Source organism: Vanacampus margaritifer, chromosome 13 (genome assembly GCF_051991255.1).
Source record: "Vanacampus margaritifer isolate UIUO_Vmar chromosome 13, RoL_Vmar_1.0, whole genome shotgun sequence".
NCBI classification, from domain to species: Eukaryota; Metazoa; Chordata; class Actinopteri; order Syngnathiformes; family Syngnathidae; genus Vanacampus; species Vanacampus margaritifer.
This window is the reverse complement of record NC_135444.1, coordinates 14,273,547-14,292,112: the sequence shown is the minus strand read 5'-3', so window position 1 is coordinate 14,292,112 and position 18,566 is coordinate 14,273,547. Positions and strand designations below refer to the sequence as shown.

The 18,566-nt window shown below is 38.3% G+C and overlaps 1 protein-coding gene across 1 annotated transcript; it reads right to left on the bottom strand.

Moving 5' to 3' along the window:
• Nucleotides 1-6,542: 6,542 nt before the first annotated feature.
• On the bottom strand, nt 6,543-16,362 carry fstl3 (follistatin-like 3 (secreted glycoprotein)). Its single transcript, XM_077584754.1, has 5 exons — nt 16,154-16,362; nt 14,721-14,900; nt 10,812-11,027; nt 9,388-9,615; nt 6,543-9,316 (listed from the first exon to the last, which is right to left on the bottom strand). Exons 1-5 carry the CDS (start codon nt 16,218-16,220, stop codon nt 9,264-9,266), a joined length of 744 nt encoding a protein of 247 aa, XP_077440880.1. The 5' UTR covers nt 16,221-16,362; the 3' UTR covers nt 6,543-9,263.
• Between the last annotated feature and the right edge of the window lie 2,204 nt (nt 16,363-18,566).

Here is an 18,566-nt window from a genome sequence, read left to right as displayed (position 1 = left end):
TTTGTATCACCACCATGGTGAAAAATTGGATTTGATGTTTGTCTGGAACATGGTTGCTGTTTTCCCATTGTATTCTTAGCTACGTTTACCAATTAAAGTGTTGTTGTTCTGTCTTGATTTTTTCCCCCGTTTCATTCCCCCCCAAAACAATGCCTTAAAAAAAAGCTCTGTGAATAATCAAGACCAAGATAACGACCGGAAAAGACATGATTTATGCCAAGCACATTTGGACCAAAATAGTAACAAATGGAGAGCAGTTGGATGGAAAAGTAATTACTGTTCCTTTTTCTTTTTGGTCTGCATTCTTCAGGTACTAATGGGATAACGGTAAGTGCAGATTTACTGCTATAAACACGCGTTTAGTGTCTCTCCTGCCTGGCTCAAAGCAAGTAGGAGTTCTCGTATGAGCAAGCCACCAGCCAATCACATCTCCCCAAGCGACTGGCCTGATATTTGTGTACATTGACCTGGATAAGACTGTTACCCCCCCCCCCCCCCCCCACATTAGGATGGAATTCTTTGGGGGAGAATCACAATCACTTACCTTACTTACCTAAGTGCCTGGGGAAAAGTACTGTATATACAGTATGTATTTTTACAAAAGTTTAATAATGAACAGCATCCATGTCCTTTTCTTATTTTGTGCATAAAGTCAAACAAAGCGCTGTTCATTTACTCAACTGCAGATGGAGAAGGCCTTATGTCTACAAACTCATGCCTGTCTCCATACAACGTATGATCATCAATGCTGAACTCGTTTACAACACGGTGGTAAATTTTCACATTTAATCAGTTATTGTTTTTGTGTCTCAGTAGGTGCTGTTTTGGTTAGCAATGTAGTTGAAATTTGGTCATTCAAGACTAAACGGAAAAAATAGGACTACAGAGATTCTTGAAAAGTTTTTTTTTTTTAAACAAAACACGACATTTAATCTCACGTCTCCTGTTTTACGGCCCAAGTATAACCTAAACTGTTGTGAGATTGAAAACAAAACATGGTGGAGATGACTAGATTAAGAGTGGACGTTTCCTCTGTGGATGTCGTGTCTAGCGCGTCTGCTGTTGTGTCTGCGGGCTCCATGTGGGAGCAGGAGAAACCTGTCTGTCCCATGGGTCCAGATTAGAGAAGCTCAGATAGCACGGAGGTTTGCTATGTCTGCCCGACTGAGGTCATCTATTGTCTCTTTGTGCCCCGGTGCGTCACCGGCCTTCCAGTCCAACGCTCACCGCAGCCATCCAAATGTGGCCGGGGAGTGACTGCGGGTCAGCCGCCGGTCATGTGAACCACACAAAACAATTCCTAACAAACCGTGGGATCTTTTCACACCCTCACTGCTGGATTTGACTGTGTGAACTCTACTTGGTGGGGAATTTATATTTGCATTTAGTAGAGGAGCTGTACTGTACTCTGTGTGTGTTTTAAGTCCTTGGTGGAGGTAACAAGGCTCTCGAAAGACAATAAATGGCTGCTGTCCAGGGCGGACAGTGGTCCTTGAAGGTTCTCCTAAAGTTTACATCACGGATTTAAACACCTGCACACAATGACAGACACAGTCAGACACGCACACACAACAAAAACAGTCGCTTGCTGCCCGGAACTTCCTGGGCCTCTTTCTTGCGTCACTTGTTTTGAGTCCCACTTGATGAAGACGTTCTGTTTTTGTTGTGTCACCGGAGCTGTGCATCCCACACATAAACACACACTGAGTAACATATTGTGTTCCCGGATGAGGTCCCTACAACGCTACAGTGACGCATTAAGCGTTTGGGACGACGTCGTCAAAGCAGCTATCAAAATATCGAGGGTGCAAGAGGAAACATATGTACGCTATTAGCATCTGAGTGTTGATTTGCTCTTGGTTGGTTATCGGAGGTGCTTATTCGCTGCGCTTTGGTGAGACGGGTTATTTAGAACAATGAATTTAAATGGGTGAAAAAAATATACATATACTGTAGGATTGACATTTTCTACACAGCTTCCATTTCAGATTGGTCTGAACAATCCTTTTGTTTTATCCTGTCACGGATTTTAGGTTTTGAAATGACCCCAAACCTCATCACTTTTGTGTTTTAAATAATTGACTGTCTATGGGGTCTATCAAACCTCAATCTGGAAAAATGTGCAAGTATGAGGAATGTGTAAATGATTCCTTTCTGCCGTGTCTGGACTAATATCTTTGTCATCAATCGTGTATTTGTGTGTGCGTGAATGCGTGTATAAGTGTTTGGCTTTCTCACACAAGCGTGCGGCTGTAATCCCTCCGTGTACTCGCGCTACATGCAATCTATTCGAGCATGCCCACAGATTTGATTACATTCTCTTTGTTTTTACGCCGGGGAGCCAATAGGTGGCTTAGCATCACGCACACGAGATAATAAAATAACGATAACAAGTGTGCCCGTCCTGAATTCATCGCTGCTGCTGAATCCTGACAGGTTTAATAAAGCATGAGCTGAAGTGATGACCAAGTACGTTACTAACATGTGAACATAACATGGAAGAAAGTTGTAGCTCTCGATCTAGCTTCATCTCCGTTTTCCTGTTTTGCGATTCATATCACAGTCAAATTTAACTCCCATAGTGTTAAGCTTAACACTTTCCCTGAGTTTATATAGTTCTCACCAGTTCCGAGTTAAATTTACACTACAAAAAGTGTAAAAATGTAACTCTTTGGTAGAGTGAAATTACAACAGAGTGTTATATGACACATCTGCTTTCACATATTGGTGTTATTTTTTTACACTGTCAGTGTTATTTCATAACACTTAAAAGTGTTATCTCCTTTCATTTTTTGGGTGTTAATTTCTCACAGTTTTAGTCTCATTTCTTATTTTCCAACCCAACTACACCACGTGATAGTACAGTATAGTGAAATTCCATATCCACTTTGTTTTTAGTTTTACAGAAAAATAATAAACATAAAAAATTCGACTACTCATGATAATCGCGAAACGTTTTGTTTTATGTCTCACACGCTTTTTTCTACGTTAACTGATGAACAAAATAATTCAAGAAGTGGGTAATTTTATCCTTATGTTATAAAACAGGATAATCCAGACCTAGAGTTGTCCTTAAAATCTAGTGGAAAACGAAATAACACCATCCGTAGAGCTTTTTCTTCACTGCGAGTGTTCAAACTCAAAATTATTAAAACAAGATTTTAAACTCAATTTAGCGCTACAGAATTTGCTGTGGTCTGGACTGCTGGCAGGCCAATCTAGCACTTGTCATCTGTAGCTTTCAGCCTTAATGGTGCATTCACAAATGTGCAAGATTATCCTTTTCCTCTGTGGCCCGAAGAAAATTATGTCCATGATTTCTGAACTCGTCAGACCGCAGCACACTTTTCACTTTGCGTCAGTCCATGTCAGTTGAGTTTGGACCAAATGAGCCTTTCAGGAGTGCTCCTTTTATGCCCAATTAATGACATTCACCTGTGGAACATTTCAAACAGGTGTTTTTTTTTTTTTTGCTTTTAGCATTCCACAACTTTCCAAGTCTTTTGTTGCCCCTGTCCCAGCATTGTGTTGCAGGCAAAAGCAGACAAAAAGGAAGAACGTTGATCAGTTTGAACATTAAATATCTCGTCTTTGTAGTGTATTCAAGGCTTAAAAGGATTTGCGAATCATTGGGTTCAGTTTTTATCTACGCTTTTACACAACGTCCCAACTTCATTGGAATGAGGATTCGTATTTGGGCCTTGAGCTGGAAAAGTTTGGGAAACACAAGGCCTAATTGCAAAGTAAGCAAAAAAAACAATTCACAGTTTCCACGAAAAACAAGCAAGTATCTGGGCCAAAGCTTGTAAATAAAAGAAGGTGGTCTGTTTTCTTTAGGCAGACAAAAAATAAAAAAGCTAAATGACTTGGCTTAAGGTTACTTTCCAAACCGCAATTTGCGCAACGAGTTTCCATGTGAGTTGTAGCCTTGTTACAAGGTCATCTCATGACTTTCACCAGAAAGCCATAAATCATTAGGGTAGTGCCAAACTTCTGTTCCAGTGGAGTGTAGCATCTTCTAAGCATTTCTAACGGCCTTGGAAAGACGACCCCACTTTTTTTTTCTTTTTTTTGGGGAGATTATACGAAGCACAACTCATACAGAATTGGGATTGTTTATAATCAACACACAATTGGCCCAGCAATTTTCCATCTCTTTTTATGAAGACGACCTGACACTTTTCTTTCTTTTGTCCTCATGAATGGCAGCAAAACACAACGAAGCGGCCAAAGTTTGTTTCTGAAATCAACCCAGCAAGTCGGGTCGGCATTTTTCCGCTTTTTTCTCCAATGTTGTTCTTTTGTGTAATGTCACTGATTGACGTGTAAGGGGGGGGGGGGGCATTGGGGGGGATTTCTTATCTTATTTATTTTTTACCTGTGTAAATGGAACTGTACTGTAAAAAAAAAAAAAAAAGAGGAAGAAAAATTTATTTATTTTTTTTAAAAAAAAGGAGAGCAATGATGATGTCAAATCGAATGAACAATACTGAGCTCCTGGAGAAAAAAAAAGGAACTGTATTGGGGGAACAAAGTTGCATATTCTTGTCTTTGTGTGTGTGTGTGTGTGTGTGTGTGTGTGTGTGTGTGTGTAAATACAGTAGCATCACAGGGAGTTGGGGAACAAAAGTCATCCTACTACTTTTTTCTTTTTTTCTCCATTTCACTGTTCTGTGTAAACGTCGCTGATATTGACTGGGATGTAATAATTGTTAATGTTACAATGCATTAAAAATGTTTGTCGATGGCCAACACTCTCCATTATTTCCTATGGAAAAATATTCAATATTCTTCGACCTTAGAGATTCCACTGTGTAAAAAAAAAAAAGATTTCAGAGAAATTAGGATTATCCATCACAAGAAGGAAAACAATTCCACGAACCTACGAAATCGCCGCATGCGTGTGGCGCGCGGGCTGACGTGTGAGAATATGGATTAATATGTGGGGAAATTTACGAGCGTGGAAACTGCGTCTGCTTGCAGATAGATTGAGACGGCGGAGCCCGCTCTGATATGTATTAGTTTCATATGTGGGATGGAGCCGTTCTTTCTGCTGACTGGGTGGTCCGCAGGGTCTACTTTCAACACAAGCTCATTTGCAAACCTTGATGTTGTCTGTCTGGTTTACTGGAAGCAGAAGGGGGGAAATTTGCAGAAGTGCGGAGGATCCCATGTGGATGTCGTTGACGTGTCACGGCATGAGGAGCGGCCTCCGGAACAGGCGTCATAGAAAGAGGTTGTGATGTAACTTCCGAGCGATCGTTCGTAAGGTGAATTTGTTCGTAAGTTGCTTCAGTGCTATATTTTGTATTATAATTTATGTTTAAAGAGAATACGTACAGTACTGTACTACGTATGTTAGAGAGAGAGAGCGAGAGACACACACAGTATGTACATGTACGTAATAAGATAAATAAAATGAAGTTTAACTTACTTTTGGAAGATGTACTCGATGCTTAAGGATTTGATGGAGGAGGAGGAGGAGGAAGAGGAGGATTTTATATCATGAGAGGTTCTTCGTCGTCGCTGGAATGGGCTTCAAAAGTTACTTCCTCCTCCGTAACTTCAATGTAGGAAGAAGTTGAGGGTCGAGGAGAAGAAGATGAGGGTTGATGAGTATCTTCCTTGGAGGATTTACTAGAAACTGGCCGAAAGAAGCGATCTAACGACGATTGCACAGTTTTCTTCTTTTTTCATCATAAATGATGCGGTAGCACTGTATGGCATCATTCAATTGATTTGCAACCTTTGTGCAACGTTCAATATTTGGGTCTTGCTGCTCGAAGAATGCGATGGCTTTATCTATGAGCGACAGGCGTTTCTTCTTCTTCCTCCTCCTCGACAAGTTGCTGAGCCTCCAATGCTGGGTGAGCTCTCACAGCGCCAAGCGTCGGTATTAGCGGCGGAAAGAAGCACTACAGTACTCGGAAAAAGGTGCGCAATAAAAAATCAAACTTACAGCATCTCTTTCCGAACATTTTTTGACATGCGCGCAGACATGTTCGTATGTACCGTTGTTCGTAACTCGAATGGTCGTAAGTAGGGGAGCGTCTGTATTATGCATGTTTAAGAACAGGTGAGCAATAGTTGGGCAGCCAGAAGTCAAGTAAATTTATTATTTTTTTAACAATATGGTTAATGCGTCTTACAGGTCTAAACAAAGTGTTCTCGATGAATATTGCTTGAATATGGCGATTCCCTGATGAGGTGGTTTGGTGATTTCCCAACAGGAGAAGGCTTATATCGCCTGGCTGGCCTGGGAATGCCTTGGGATCCCTCAAGGGAGGTGAACGAAGTGGCTGGGGGAGAATCTGCTGCCCTTGTGGCCTGATGCCAGATAGGCAGACATTTTTTTATTTTTGCATTTGGTCCTTCTCTTTTGTGAATGAAGCTTTTGAGTCCATTGGTGGGACCTCACTCTTCTCTTTGAGTAAAATCCTTACACCTCAGAATCAGTGAGTCAGGAGGTTGGACACCCTGGACATCATCTTCTGTAAGTTCAATCAATCAATCAATCAACAAAAGAGAAAGAAGACGCAGGATGTCTGATAGTTATAACTTTATCATGTGGAAACGGCAGTACAAAAATACGATGCATTTATGACTCATTTTTTTCACAGTAGGTTACACACACAAATAAGGAGTCCGTGTGCTCAGTTCCAATTCTCACCGCGGACTCGGGGAGTTCATCGGGGCCGTCAACACGACACAGACCTGACTCACCTCTGATGGCGCGACATCAAGTGTTGGCTACTGTGGTCCATTCCGAGACTAATTCGATATTCTCCGCTACATTCTTTGGGGGAATTCCGATCAAATTGATGCAGCCAAAGTGCGTCCTACAAAAGCTTGTATTTACAAAATAAAACAAAAACAAAAGCGAGCGTTCCACAGAGGAGGTATTGTTGAGAAAAAGAAAAAACAACAACAAGAGCAGTTCATGTTAGGAATGTTTGGATGTGGGTTGTTTATGGAAAGCCAATTGAGAATTTACTGGATCTCCTTGATATCCAGCTGAACTCATTCACTGCCATTGACGGTTATAAACGTCCAAAAAATCATTTTAACTATTTCTGTTAGTTTAACATTTTTTTCTACTTTTGTTAACAAGAGTATGAAAACCTAGATTTTTTTTTTATTGTACATTTGGAACAGATATAACATTTGTGATTAAGCAGGAGTTAACTATTGAAGTCATGCGATTAATTACCATAAAACATTTTAATCGCCTGGCACCCCTAATTTTTAATAATCATCTCGTCAGGCGATTACATTTTTTAATGGTAATTAATCGCATGACTTCACTAGTTAACTTAATCACACATTTTATATCTGTTCTAAATGTAATATAATTTTTTCTAGGTTTTAATAGTCTTGTTTCTTTCCTTTTTTTAAGTAATCTTTTTTCAAAAAACACATTTTTAATAATCTTTTCTTTTTGTTTTTAAAATAATATTTTTTCAAAAAAAGAAATGATTATTAAAAGATAATTTTTTTTAAATTGTAATTAATCGCATGACTTCACTAGTTAACAAAAGTGGAAAAAAATCTTAAACTAATAGAAATACTTCAAATGAATTTTTGACGTTTATAGCCGTCAATGGCAGCGAATGAGTTAAGGTCCCTGTACTAATGTCCTTGCTAGTAAGACAATTCAGCGCACTGGTAGAACAACTATTAGTTGAAATAAATGTTGCTTGTAAAACAGTCGTTGTACTACTGAATTATTCTGCTAGTGAAACAAAGTGCAACCTCCAGCTGGATATCGCCGATATCGAATAAATACTCCAAACGGCTTTCCATAGTTGCTGGTGTAAACATGAAATGCTTTACAAGTACATGCTTTTGCTCACTTAAACAAAAAACACACACTAACAACAACTTTATCACTCACAGCAGCTTTGAAATTGTCAAAGCCATAAACTTGGTCTTAGCTTAGCGGCCCAGATTTGATAATGAGGAAAAGACCCTGTTTGTCATAAAACCAGGCCGGAAAAAATGTGGTCGCAAGTGGCAAAGCATAAAAACAAAGAACAATAAATATAGTTTAGCCTCAGCTTTCCCAAGGATAAATGGATTTGTTATTAGGATAGAATCATAAATAGTGATTAATACCTTCTCCAATAAATATTTGCGGTACTCTATTTACAATATGAACACGTCTCCAGTTGTGTCTGTCTTGATGTGTTCTTCTGCATCTAACTAGCTAGCATGCAGTTTTCAATAGAGCTCTTCGGCACACAGCGGCGTAGCGTGGGTTACATTTCCACCCGGAGCGATCAGTGAGTGGGCCCAGTTTTGAGCTTTTTATATCCTTTTGGGCCACCGTAGCTCAGGGCTACGGGAACTCATACATGTACTGTAGGCGAGGGGGAAACAAGCTAGTCGACACTGTCAAGGCACTTACGATTCACAATTTGTGTGTGTGTGTGTAAATATAACAACAACGACTTTTTTTGGGGGGCGGGGGGGGGGGGGGTTCATTTGCGCACTACTACTGCTAGCAATGCTAATGCTATGAGGTTTCTCCAGATTGTCCGCACATCCTAACATTTTTTAACCCCACCGCTTCTATACTGTAGCAATCTTTGGGGGTGGGTTGCAGGGTTAGTGTAGTTTCCGACAGTCTGGGCGGGCCATGAAGGCATCACAGACTGTTATACACGCTCTATTGGCTGTTGTGTTCTGGTAGTTCCGCCTGCTGTTTTGTACTTGAAAACTTGATTAAAAAGAGCTGTTATACTTAGTCTGATTATTTCAACAATGTTACTATGCTATGACCCCCACTTATTTTGATATGACACCTACCCCTGCCACATTTTTTTTTTTTAACTACTGGCACAGTAGCACACTGACATTTGACACCGACCGATGTAATTCTTATTATTATTTTATTATTTTAGGCCAATGCCAATTCACATATTTGGCAGAATAAAATTCCAATAACCAAATAATCAGACAATTTAAATAAATGAAAAAAAAAGAGGATAAAATAACGTCTTCTAAAGCTAATATCGACCGATTAATCGGTGAAGCCCAAAGATGGACAGGGATTCCTAAATAACGAAATAACTAAATAATCACCGCTACTACTGTAAATATTTTTGGAAACTTGACAAAAATTTTCACCCGAGGGTCGACCACTCGCGTGGCACCTCCCCCACGCCATGCCACTGCTTCCATATCAAATAAATTGTGTACAACAAGGAAAGATGATTGTCATAAACACAACAGAGGTCAGCTTGTGGAGCGTTTGTCGACGTCTAGACGGCGTTTTCTTCAATGCCGCCAAATACGTGCGCTTTCCTTGGAGGACCTGCAAAGGGAAGTGTGGTAATGAGACGAGGGAGTGATTTCAGAAGTTGATATATTTTGAGGTGTCCGTACTGTTGCAATGGCCGTAGTGGCGGACTCCTATGGAGCGGCCCAGGAAGCAGGTGGCGCGGCGCAAGTGGCAAGCACTGGGGTAGGTGATGTTGTCGTTGCCGCAGATGGGTTGCTCGGAGGGCAGCGGTTTAGGGCAGGGCGTGGCTCGACACATGACGCAGTGGGCGCTGTTGGTCTGGTCGGTCACGCAGGTGTGCGTTCCCGGACACACTACATTGGAGCACGACTCTGCCAAAACACATCAAAAATGCTTGAATACCATCATTATCTATCAGATTCTGAAAACAGTTGGGTCAAAAATAACCCAACTATGGGTCAATTTGACCCAACTTTGAGTCAAGAAATTGGTCTTTTAGTGTAAAACAACTCATAAATATTGGTCAGATCCTTTACTTGGGTTAAAAAAAAATTGGGTCATTTTGCATAAAACAACCCAGAAATTTGGGTCAATTTGACCCAACTTTGAGTCAAGAAATTGGTCTTTTAGTGTAAAACAACTCATAAATATTGGTCAGATCATTTACTTGGGTTAAAAAAAAAAAGGGTCATTTTGCATAAAACAACCCAGAAAGTTGGGTCAATTTGACCCAACTTTGAGTCAAGAAATTGTTTTTTTAGTGTAAAACAACTCATAAACATTGGTCAGTTCTTTTACTTGGGTTAAAAAAAAATTGGGTCATTTTGCATAAAACAACCCAGAAAGTTGGGTCAATTTGACCCAACTTTGAGTCAAGAAATTGTTTTTTTAGTGTAAAACAACTCATAAATATTGGTCAGATCATTTACTTGGGTTAAAAAAATTGGGTAATTTTGCATAAAACAACCCAGAAAGTTGGGTCAATTTGACCCAACTTTGAGTCAAGAAATTGGTCTTTTAGTGTAAAACAAGTCATAAATATTGGTCAGATCATTTACTTGGGTTAAAAAAATTGGGTCATTTTGCATAAAACAACCCAGAAAGTTGGGTCAATTTGACCCATAAAATGGATCGGTCCATTTTTGATCCATAATTGGGTTACTTTTGACCCAAGTGTTTTTAAAGTGTATAGGGCTGAGTGAATTTGAAAAATTATCTAATAAAAAATAATAATAATTATGCTCAATATTGTGATTGAGATTTATGTGGGTTTTTTTTCAAGGTCCAAACAATTGTTTATCAGTGATTTTTGAAGAAATTGGGGCGTGGGGGGCTTTAAAGCCGCCCACCTCACCCAATGCATTTCAATGGATGTCAATTATATGCAGATTTTCACTATTCATGGGCCTACCTGGTCTCTATTTCACGTGAACAGCGGAGGCCCGTATTATTTCAATGAGAAAAGAAGATTTTGAGTTATAAGTTACTAACATGGTCACAGAACAAATTCAACCTCCACTGTAATTCCCACGTTATGTAGGGGTTCACTTAAAGGGGTCACACATACTTTTGCACTCTCCCTGGTACATGACCTCCAGGTCGGGGTGTCCCATGCAGCGGGCCATGAGCAGGACACACTCGTCCTTGTACGACCTCCCGTCGCTGCCGCACACGGCGTGCCTGCGTCCGATGTGGGAACAATCTGGAGCGCACACGCACTGCGGCCTTCCCATCTTCATTTTGCACACTTTCCCGACGCCGCACTTCACGCCCTCACACGTCTCTGTGAAAAAAGAAGTGATTTTCAAACTTAGTTACTCACTCAGGTATCGGTACTTCTCTTGGATACAGAGTTTGAGCACTTTGGCCACCAGCTTTTATGAGCCCGCACTTTACTCTCCTTCATAACTACGACTCAAGTTCGAACCTCTCCTGATTCTGTATTTACAATAAGCACATTGCTTTCGGTGAGCGGTACGCAATGGGGCGTCGCGTCCGATGGAATGCGGGCCTGCCGTGTTTTCATAACACATCCAATGCGAAGCGGCCGCACGCAGACACGGCCTCGGCTCCCGCAGAGGCGGGAGGGAGAGGGTGGAAACGGCAGTTGGAGTTCAAATGACTTTGGCGGAAAGTTTGACGTCCCGAGAGACAGAGACGATGAGATACGTTGCCGGTGCTCGGTTGGAAGCGTAATTTTAGTCCGTAGCAAAAATACAGGCCTATTGGTTCCCAGGACCTTTGAAGAGAACCTTCCTATCAGGTTTTAGAAACTCATCCATAGGCCATACAAAATTTATGAGAAATAGGATGCTATGTTTAAACTATTGCTTTTTTAAAACTTTTTAAAAAATTTTTTACAACGGTTCAGTCAAACGTTTTATTACGATCAGCGCACACACCAAAGCGGTCTTGAAATTACTTTTTTTTTCTCCTTTGGTGTTATTATTTTGAGGCTAAATAAATCACAACTTTTGCATTTCAGCTTTTTTTAATTAGATTTTTTTGTTTTTAACTCATTCGCTGCCATTGACGGCTACAGACGTCAAAAATTCATTTGAATTATTTCTATTTAACATTTTTCCCACTTTTGTTAGCAAAAGAATGAAAACCTAGATTTTTTTTATTGTACATTTAGAACAGATAGATATAAAATTAATCGCGAGTTAACTATTGAAGTCATGCGATTAATTACAATTAAAAAGATTTAATCGACTGACATGATTAAAAAAAAGATTATAAAAAATTAGGGGCGTTAGGCGATTACATTTTCTTATCGTAATTAATTGCAAGACTTCACTAGTTAACTCACGATTAATCACAAATTTTATATCTGTTCTAAATGTACAATTAAAAAAATTCTAGGTTTTCATACCCTTGTTAACAAAAGTGGGAGAAAAATGTTAAACTTATAGAAATAGTTCAAATGAATTTTTGACATCTACAGCCATCAATGGCAGTGAATTAGTTAATATAGTTAATATGAGTTAATACCAAAGCCCGTTTCACATCGCAACGTGAAATTTGGTAGACATGTCTATCATAAATCCCACAAAAAAAACTGCTGTTTTGCTTAGAAGCAGTCACAGAGTTGTTTTCATACAAAAACAATCTTGCCGAGAGACTTCATCTGATTGCTAACAAAATTGGAAGCACGTCTACTAGCCACTGTTCAAATTAGTAGTATACTTGGTTCAAATTTGGAAGGTTATCATTTTAGCTGCTGCAAACCAAAATAGCAGACATCTTTTCCCGGTTTACAATCTTTCTAACATGAACGTGTCGTTTGGAAAAACCGACAGCACGGTGAATCTCACAGTTCTGATGTCCGGGTTTGAATTTTGGCCATTGAGTGTGGAGTTCACATGTTGGCCCCCGTGCTTGCGTGTCTTTTCTCTGACTGACAAATTTCACAAACATGCATTTTAGATTAATTGAAGACTCTAAATTGTCCATAGCACGAAAGAAAATGAATAGACGGATGGTAAAACCAACCAAATTGGGGGACCTCAAAAATATATTACGAATACAGTACTTGCACTATTTCGAACTTTCCGTTTCATGCCTTGCCACAAAAATCCAAGGTGGTGTTCATTAATGGTCGCTGGCCATGAGTGTTCTTACTCCCTTTCCAATTTGAAGGATGGATGACCTCAAATCAGACGTGATGCCCTGGAAACACACGTGGGACGTGCACTTTTATCTTTACTTTGTTGTACTCAACCGCACCCCCACCCCCACCCCTACCACCCCCCACCCCCCACATTGCTTTCTTTGAGTCTGGTGTCAAGTCCAGATGAATCGCATGACCACATAACTCAAGTGAACCTGGATGAACCTCGCGGAGATTCGTGGGTGGGCGGAGTATTGTGGAGCGCCTCACGCTCTCTCACCCACGTCTGCCTTTTGCTAGCAAGTTACATCGCAAACTTGATTGTGAATAAAAAGAAGGTACTATATTCTACAATTTTCATTCCACTCCAAAATATAGCTATAAATATAAAAATTAGCGCAGCTGATAATTTTGTCATCGTCTTTCATTTTTAAGTTAAGTACTTGCATTTGACATTTTACTGTACGGTATCTGATTCTTTATTTGATTGAACATTTTAAGCAGTACATTACATGTACTGTATTATGGTCGTTTTTTGTTTTTTTTTTAGCAAAAAAATGCTTTGGTCATTTATTATAAAAAAAAAAAAAAACGCCTTACTATACATGGTCTTTTTTTTTGTTTAAAAAAAACGCCTTACTATACATAATCTTTTTTTTTTACACCTTGCTATATCATGGTCGTTTAAAAAAATAAAAAGCCTCGGTCGTTTAAAAAACAACACCTTACTATATATACATGGTCGTTTTTTTTTTGTTTTAACAAAAAATGCTTTGGTCATTTATTATTAAAAAAAACACCTTACCATACATGGTCTTTTTTTTCTCAAAAAAAAAGCCTTGGTCGTTTAAAAAAAAAAACACCTTACTATACATGGTCATTTGTTGGGTTTTTTTGCAAAAAAATGCTTTGGTCATTTATTATTTAAAAAAAAAAAACGCCTTACTATATATGCATGTTCTTTTTTTTTTTTTTTTTAAAGAAGCCTTGGTTGTTAAAAAAAAAAATGCCTTACTATACATGGTCGTTCTTTTGGGTTTTTTTTAGCAAAAAAATGCTTTGGTCATTTATTATAAAAAAACGTCTTACGTTTGTAAGCCATGGTCGTTTGTTGTTTTTTTGCAGAAAAATGTTTTGGTCATTTATTATAAAAAAAAAAAACAGCCTTACTATATATACATGGTCTTTCTTCTTATTATTTTTATTTTTTTTAAAGAAGCCTTGGCTGTTTAAAAAAAATACGCCTTACTATAATGGTCGTTTTTTTGTTGTTGTTTTTTTTAGCAAAAAAATGCTTTGGTCATTTATTATTAAAAAAAAAACGTCTTATGTTTGTAAGCCATGGTCGTTTGTTGTTTTTTTGCAAAAAAATGTTTTGGTCATTTATTATTAAAAAAAAACAAAAACAGCCTTACTATACTGTATATACGTGGTCTTTTTCGTTTAAAAAAAAAGCCTTACTATACACGGTGTCTTTTTCTTTCTTTTTTTTTCATATTTAAGACAGCATTGTATTGACCATCTCATGTTGCTAACCAAGAGAACACATTTAGCTACAAAAGATTACAAACCGGTCTCAGCATTGAGTATAAGTGTACAGTGTTACACTATGCCAAACTACACCCATAGCAATAAACAGTAAGTATTGTGCAAGTGTAACTAGTGTTGAGTTCAAGTAACGGACATGGACAATTTGCATTTGTTTTTCCTCCAAATACCCTCACTCATAGTGTGTTCATGTAACGTGGCCTGCGAACAGTCAAGATGAGCACGATAGAAAACAGAACGGGTTGCTGTTGCCCGGAGATAAAAAGTAAAACCCTAAAAAGTGACACAAGTTGCTTTCTTTCCTTGTGCGTTTACCTTTGCAGGGTTTACAGGAGACGATGCCCAGGAAGCCCAACAGGCTGACCTCATTCATGGGGAGGCTGGTGTTGGACCATGCCGTGTCCAGCCGGCCCCCCGCGCAGCACTCTTCTCTGGTGACCCCTCTCATCAGCACCATGTCACACCGCTGGCCTTGCTGTAGCCAGCACATCCCCGCTGCAAAAAAAAAAAAAAAACACAAAGTATGAGTCAGATAGATAGGTAAGAAGAGATATGCAGTGAGCAGATAATTAAGAAGGCAGGTTGATAGATATTATGTGTGTACTGTAGTTATGCATTTGTGTCATTGGCGAACAAGAAATAAACAATTTGGGACTTTTATTTTGAAATATATTTAAAGTCAGGAGTTTGTATCATTCACTAGACAGTCAAGAACTGTCAGGTTTGTACTGTCTTACAATGTTAAAAAGTTACCCTTTTAGCAACTGGTATGTAGTAGTTATATTAGGATAATGTGGGAGAAGTCAGTGGTCTAGTTATCATAAAATGATTAGCCTTGAGCTGACTTTTGGATCCAGGTTTCACTGAACTTTTTTAAACTCCCCCCCCCCTCCACCCAAACATATTAAAACATATTAGACAGTAATTGCAAATAAATTGACCTTTAGTCCTTTTGCAAGATTATTATAAATAACATTAATTCAGTCATTAAATTAATCATTAATGACCTGAAAAAATAAAAATACTAACTAAAAATTCATTTGTGACACATTTTAAGTCCCCAAGCCTAAATTTGTGCAATCTTGCTCTTAATAGTCAAAGCCTATTAACTCATTCACTGCCATTGACAGCTATACAGCTAGACGTCCAAAAAACATTTGAACTATATTTATTAGTTTTTAACTATTTTTTTCCATTTTTGTTAACAAGAGTATGAAAAGCTTGATTTTTTTGGTACATTTAGAACAGATATAAAATTTGTGATTAATTGTGAGTTAACTAGTGAAGTCATGCGATTACAAATTTTAATCGCCTGATGCCCCTAATTTTTAGTAACCTTTTCTTAAATTTAAATTTTTTATTTTTTAATGTTTTTTATTTTATTTTTTATTTTTTTATTAGGGGCGTCGGGCGATAATTTTTTTTTTACGTAATTAATCGCATGACTTCACTAGTTAACTTACGATTAATCACAAATTTTATATCTGTTCTAATACAAAAAAATATTCTAGGTTTTTATACTTTTGTTAAAAAAAAGTGGGAAAAAATGTTGAACTAGAAATACTTAAAAATAATTTTTGACGTCTATAGCTGTCAATGGCAGTGAATAAGTCAATTAGCTTCTTCCATCATTTTTTTTTTTTTAACAAGTGATACTATTTTCCATTAACACTTTGGAAGCTGTTTTGCACAATAATAGAAAAAAAAAATACACCTACTAATTCAATTACAATCCAAAGTCTACTTACCACTGACATGGTTCCTCCCAATCTGGCACAAAGTGATAATAACAGCAAAAAGCACAAAGCTCTTCATCTTGTGCGGCACTTCCAAAAAGAAAAAAAAAAGTTACGACAAGAGATAGAAATGATGTTCCTACAGCTCTAATCTTCTCACACTAACTTGGTGTAGAAGCCTCTCTTTCCTTATGTGAATGAATGTGTTGTGGCTAAGTGATGTTGCCCTCCTCCACCCACTTCTCTCCACCCTCCTCCTCTGTATAAATATTTAGCCCAGATGGAATTATGCTGCTGGGATGGGCGCTGCTCTCAGCCAGTACTAAGACGGGGCAGGCACGACACTTTGACGCTGACTCAATTTCCAGAGTCGGGAAATGATCCTTCCAAGCGCCAGATGCTGGCCACTGACATGACCTCATAAACGCCATATTAGATTAATTACAGGCTCATTAAAAGTCCACCACAATAGTTTGGATTTTTGTCATTAATCACAGGCAATTTGAAGTTTTTGGGGAAACACTTGCTATTGTTTAATAATCACTGAATGTGGATAAAGCCTGAAGTCATTACAGTGGATTATTTTTCCCCTCTGTGTCTTTCAGTCATAAAGAATTAGTTATATAATTATTTGAGCAGTGATTATTTTCTTTATACAGGACCGCAATTGATTTAGAAAAAACCCAAGATGCAATTACAAAACAGCATCCATTTTATGAAGAAGACCGCAATTTTCTGAGGCTTAAAGCGGAAGTCAACAAAAAAAAAAATATTGACAATGATATGTTCTACGCAGCAGAACTAGTCTAAATATGTTATTCTGGTTAATATTGCGTTAGTGGAATATGAGTTAAGCAGCAAAATCCAGCAGTTTTTATCAATATCAGAAGGCGGCCATTTTGTCATTTTTTTGTTGAGTGAAAATGACATCACAGTTGCTCAGGTCTAAGGTAACAACCAATCACAGCTTAGCTTCAGAAAACAGGTGAGCTGTGATTGGTTGTTACCTAGACCTGAGCAACTATGATGTCATTTTCACTCGACAGCAAGTGGCAAAATGGCCGCCCACCGACATGGATAAAAACAGCTGGATTTTGCTGCATAACTCATATTCCACAAATGAAATATTAATGTAATATTAATCAGAATGTCATGTTTAGACTAGTGAGGTCACATATTACATACTATTGTCAAGAACTGTTTAGGATTGACTTCCCCTTGAAATAATGACGTGATATCATTGTCAAATAAAGCCATGGGTGAAGAAGATCGTGCATTATTGTGAATGTGTGCTGGTTCACATCCATGTATGTGTTTTTTGTACCTTTTAAATCTCCAAGATCACTTCAATAACTCAATCACTCAAGAACTCAACCACTGTTGGCTGTACCTCTCTCTATTTCCCAGTCAGTGTGTCTTTTTTTTTTTTTTAACATTGTGTCATTATCCACGGTGGCAATTGCCACACAAGTCATCATTATTAAACACACGTGTTTGACAAACGATGTGGTATACTTTGTATCATGAGCTGTTCTTTTTCTTCTCTGCCAATTCTGATACAAGTTGACACTGTTTTTTTTCTGTCCAAAGATTTATATTCCAAAACATTGGAGCTTATGCTTTTTTTTATTCACAAGTCCAAGTTTGATCAGGCCTTCCTGTTCTTGAATGCTCCCAGTTGTTTTGTTTTTTTTAAACCAGTGGTTAACAGTTTGCACTATGTTGTGAATCCATTTATTTACATTCATGAAGGAATTTCTTGGCTTTAGCTTTTGGCAGTAATACGCCAACCCATAATGTTCTGGACATCTGGGGATTATGGGGAAAAAAGATTCTGTCATCATGGCCCTCTTTTCGTGCACAGCGCAAATTTTTGAATTTTTGTTGTGAGAGTGAACGCAGCCAACTCGATTCTAGCCAGTCGAAGCGGCTCCTCTCAATTACCTTTCAATTCAGGAGATGCTCACGGTCTACATGGCGGGAGAATAACGGACTCACTGGAGTCCATGCAGGAGATCAGCGCACACAAACTACATTTGTATGGAATTGTAAGAAGATTTCCACTTGCGGATGATGTTAAGTTGGCCGTTGTGAAGTGGGCATTTGGAGATCACCTTCCACCACTGATCGTGTGTCTGTCTGCCTGTTTAAATCATTAACTGCCATTGACGGCTATAGACGTCCAAAAATTCATTTGAACTATTTCTATTAGTTTAATATTTTTTTCCACTTTTGTTAACAAGAGTATGAAAAAAAAAATTGTACATTTAGACCAGAAATTAAATTTGTGATTAATCATGAGTTAACTATTGAAGTAAAGCGATTAATTACAATTACAAATTGTTATCGCCTGACGCCCTAATTTTAATAATCTTTTCTTTTTTTGAAAAAAGATTATTTTAAAAAACGAAAAGAAAAGATTATT

Excerpts from the sequence above, each read along its gene's own strand:
- fstl3 (XM_077584754.1), bottom strand. The coding sequence starts at position 16,220 with ATGAAGAGCTTTGTGCTTTTTGCTGTTATTATCACTTTGTGCCAGATT. Across the intron at positions 14,901-16,153 it reads TGGGAGGAACCATGTCAGTG|CGGGGATGTGCTGGCTACAG; the intron begins GTAAGTAGACTT and ends TTTTTTTTGCAG. Across the intron at positions 9,616-10,811 it reads GTACCAGGGAGAGTGCAAAA|AGTCGTGCTCCAATGTAGTG; the intron begins GTATGTGTGACC and ends GTGTTTTGGCAG.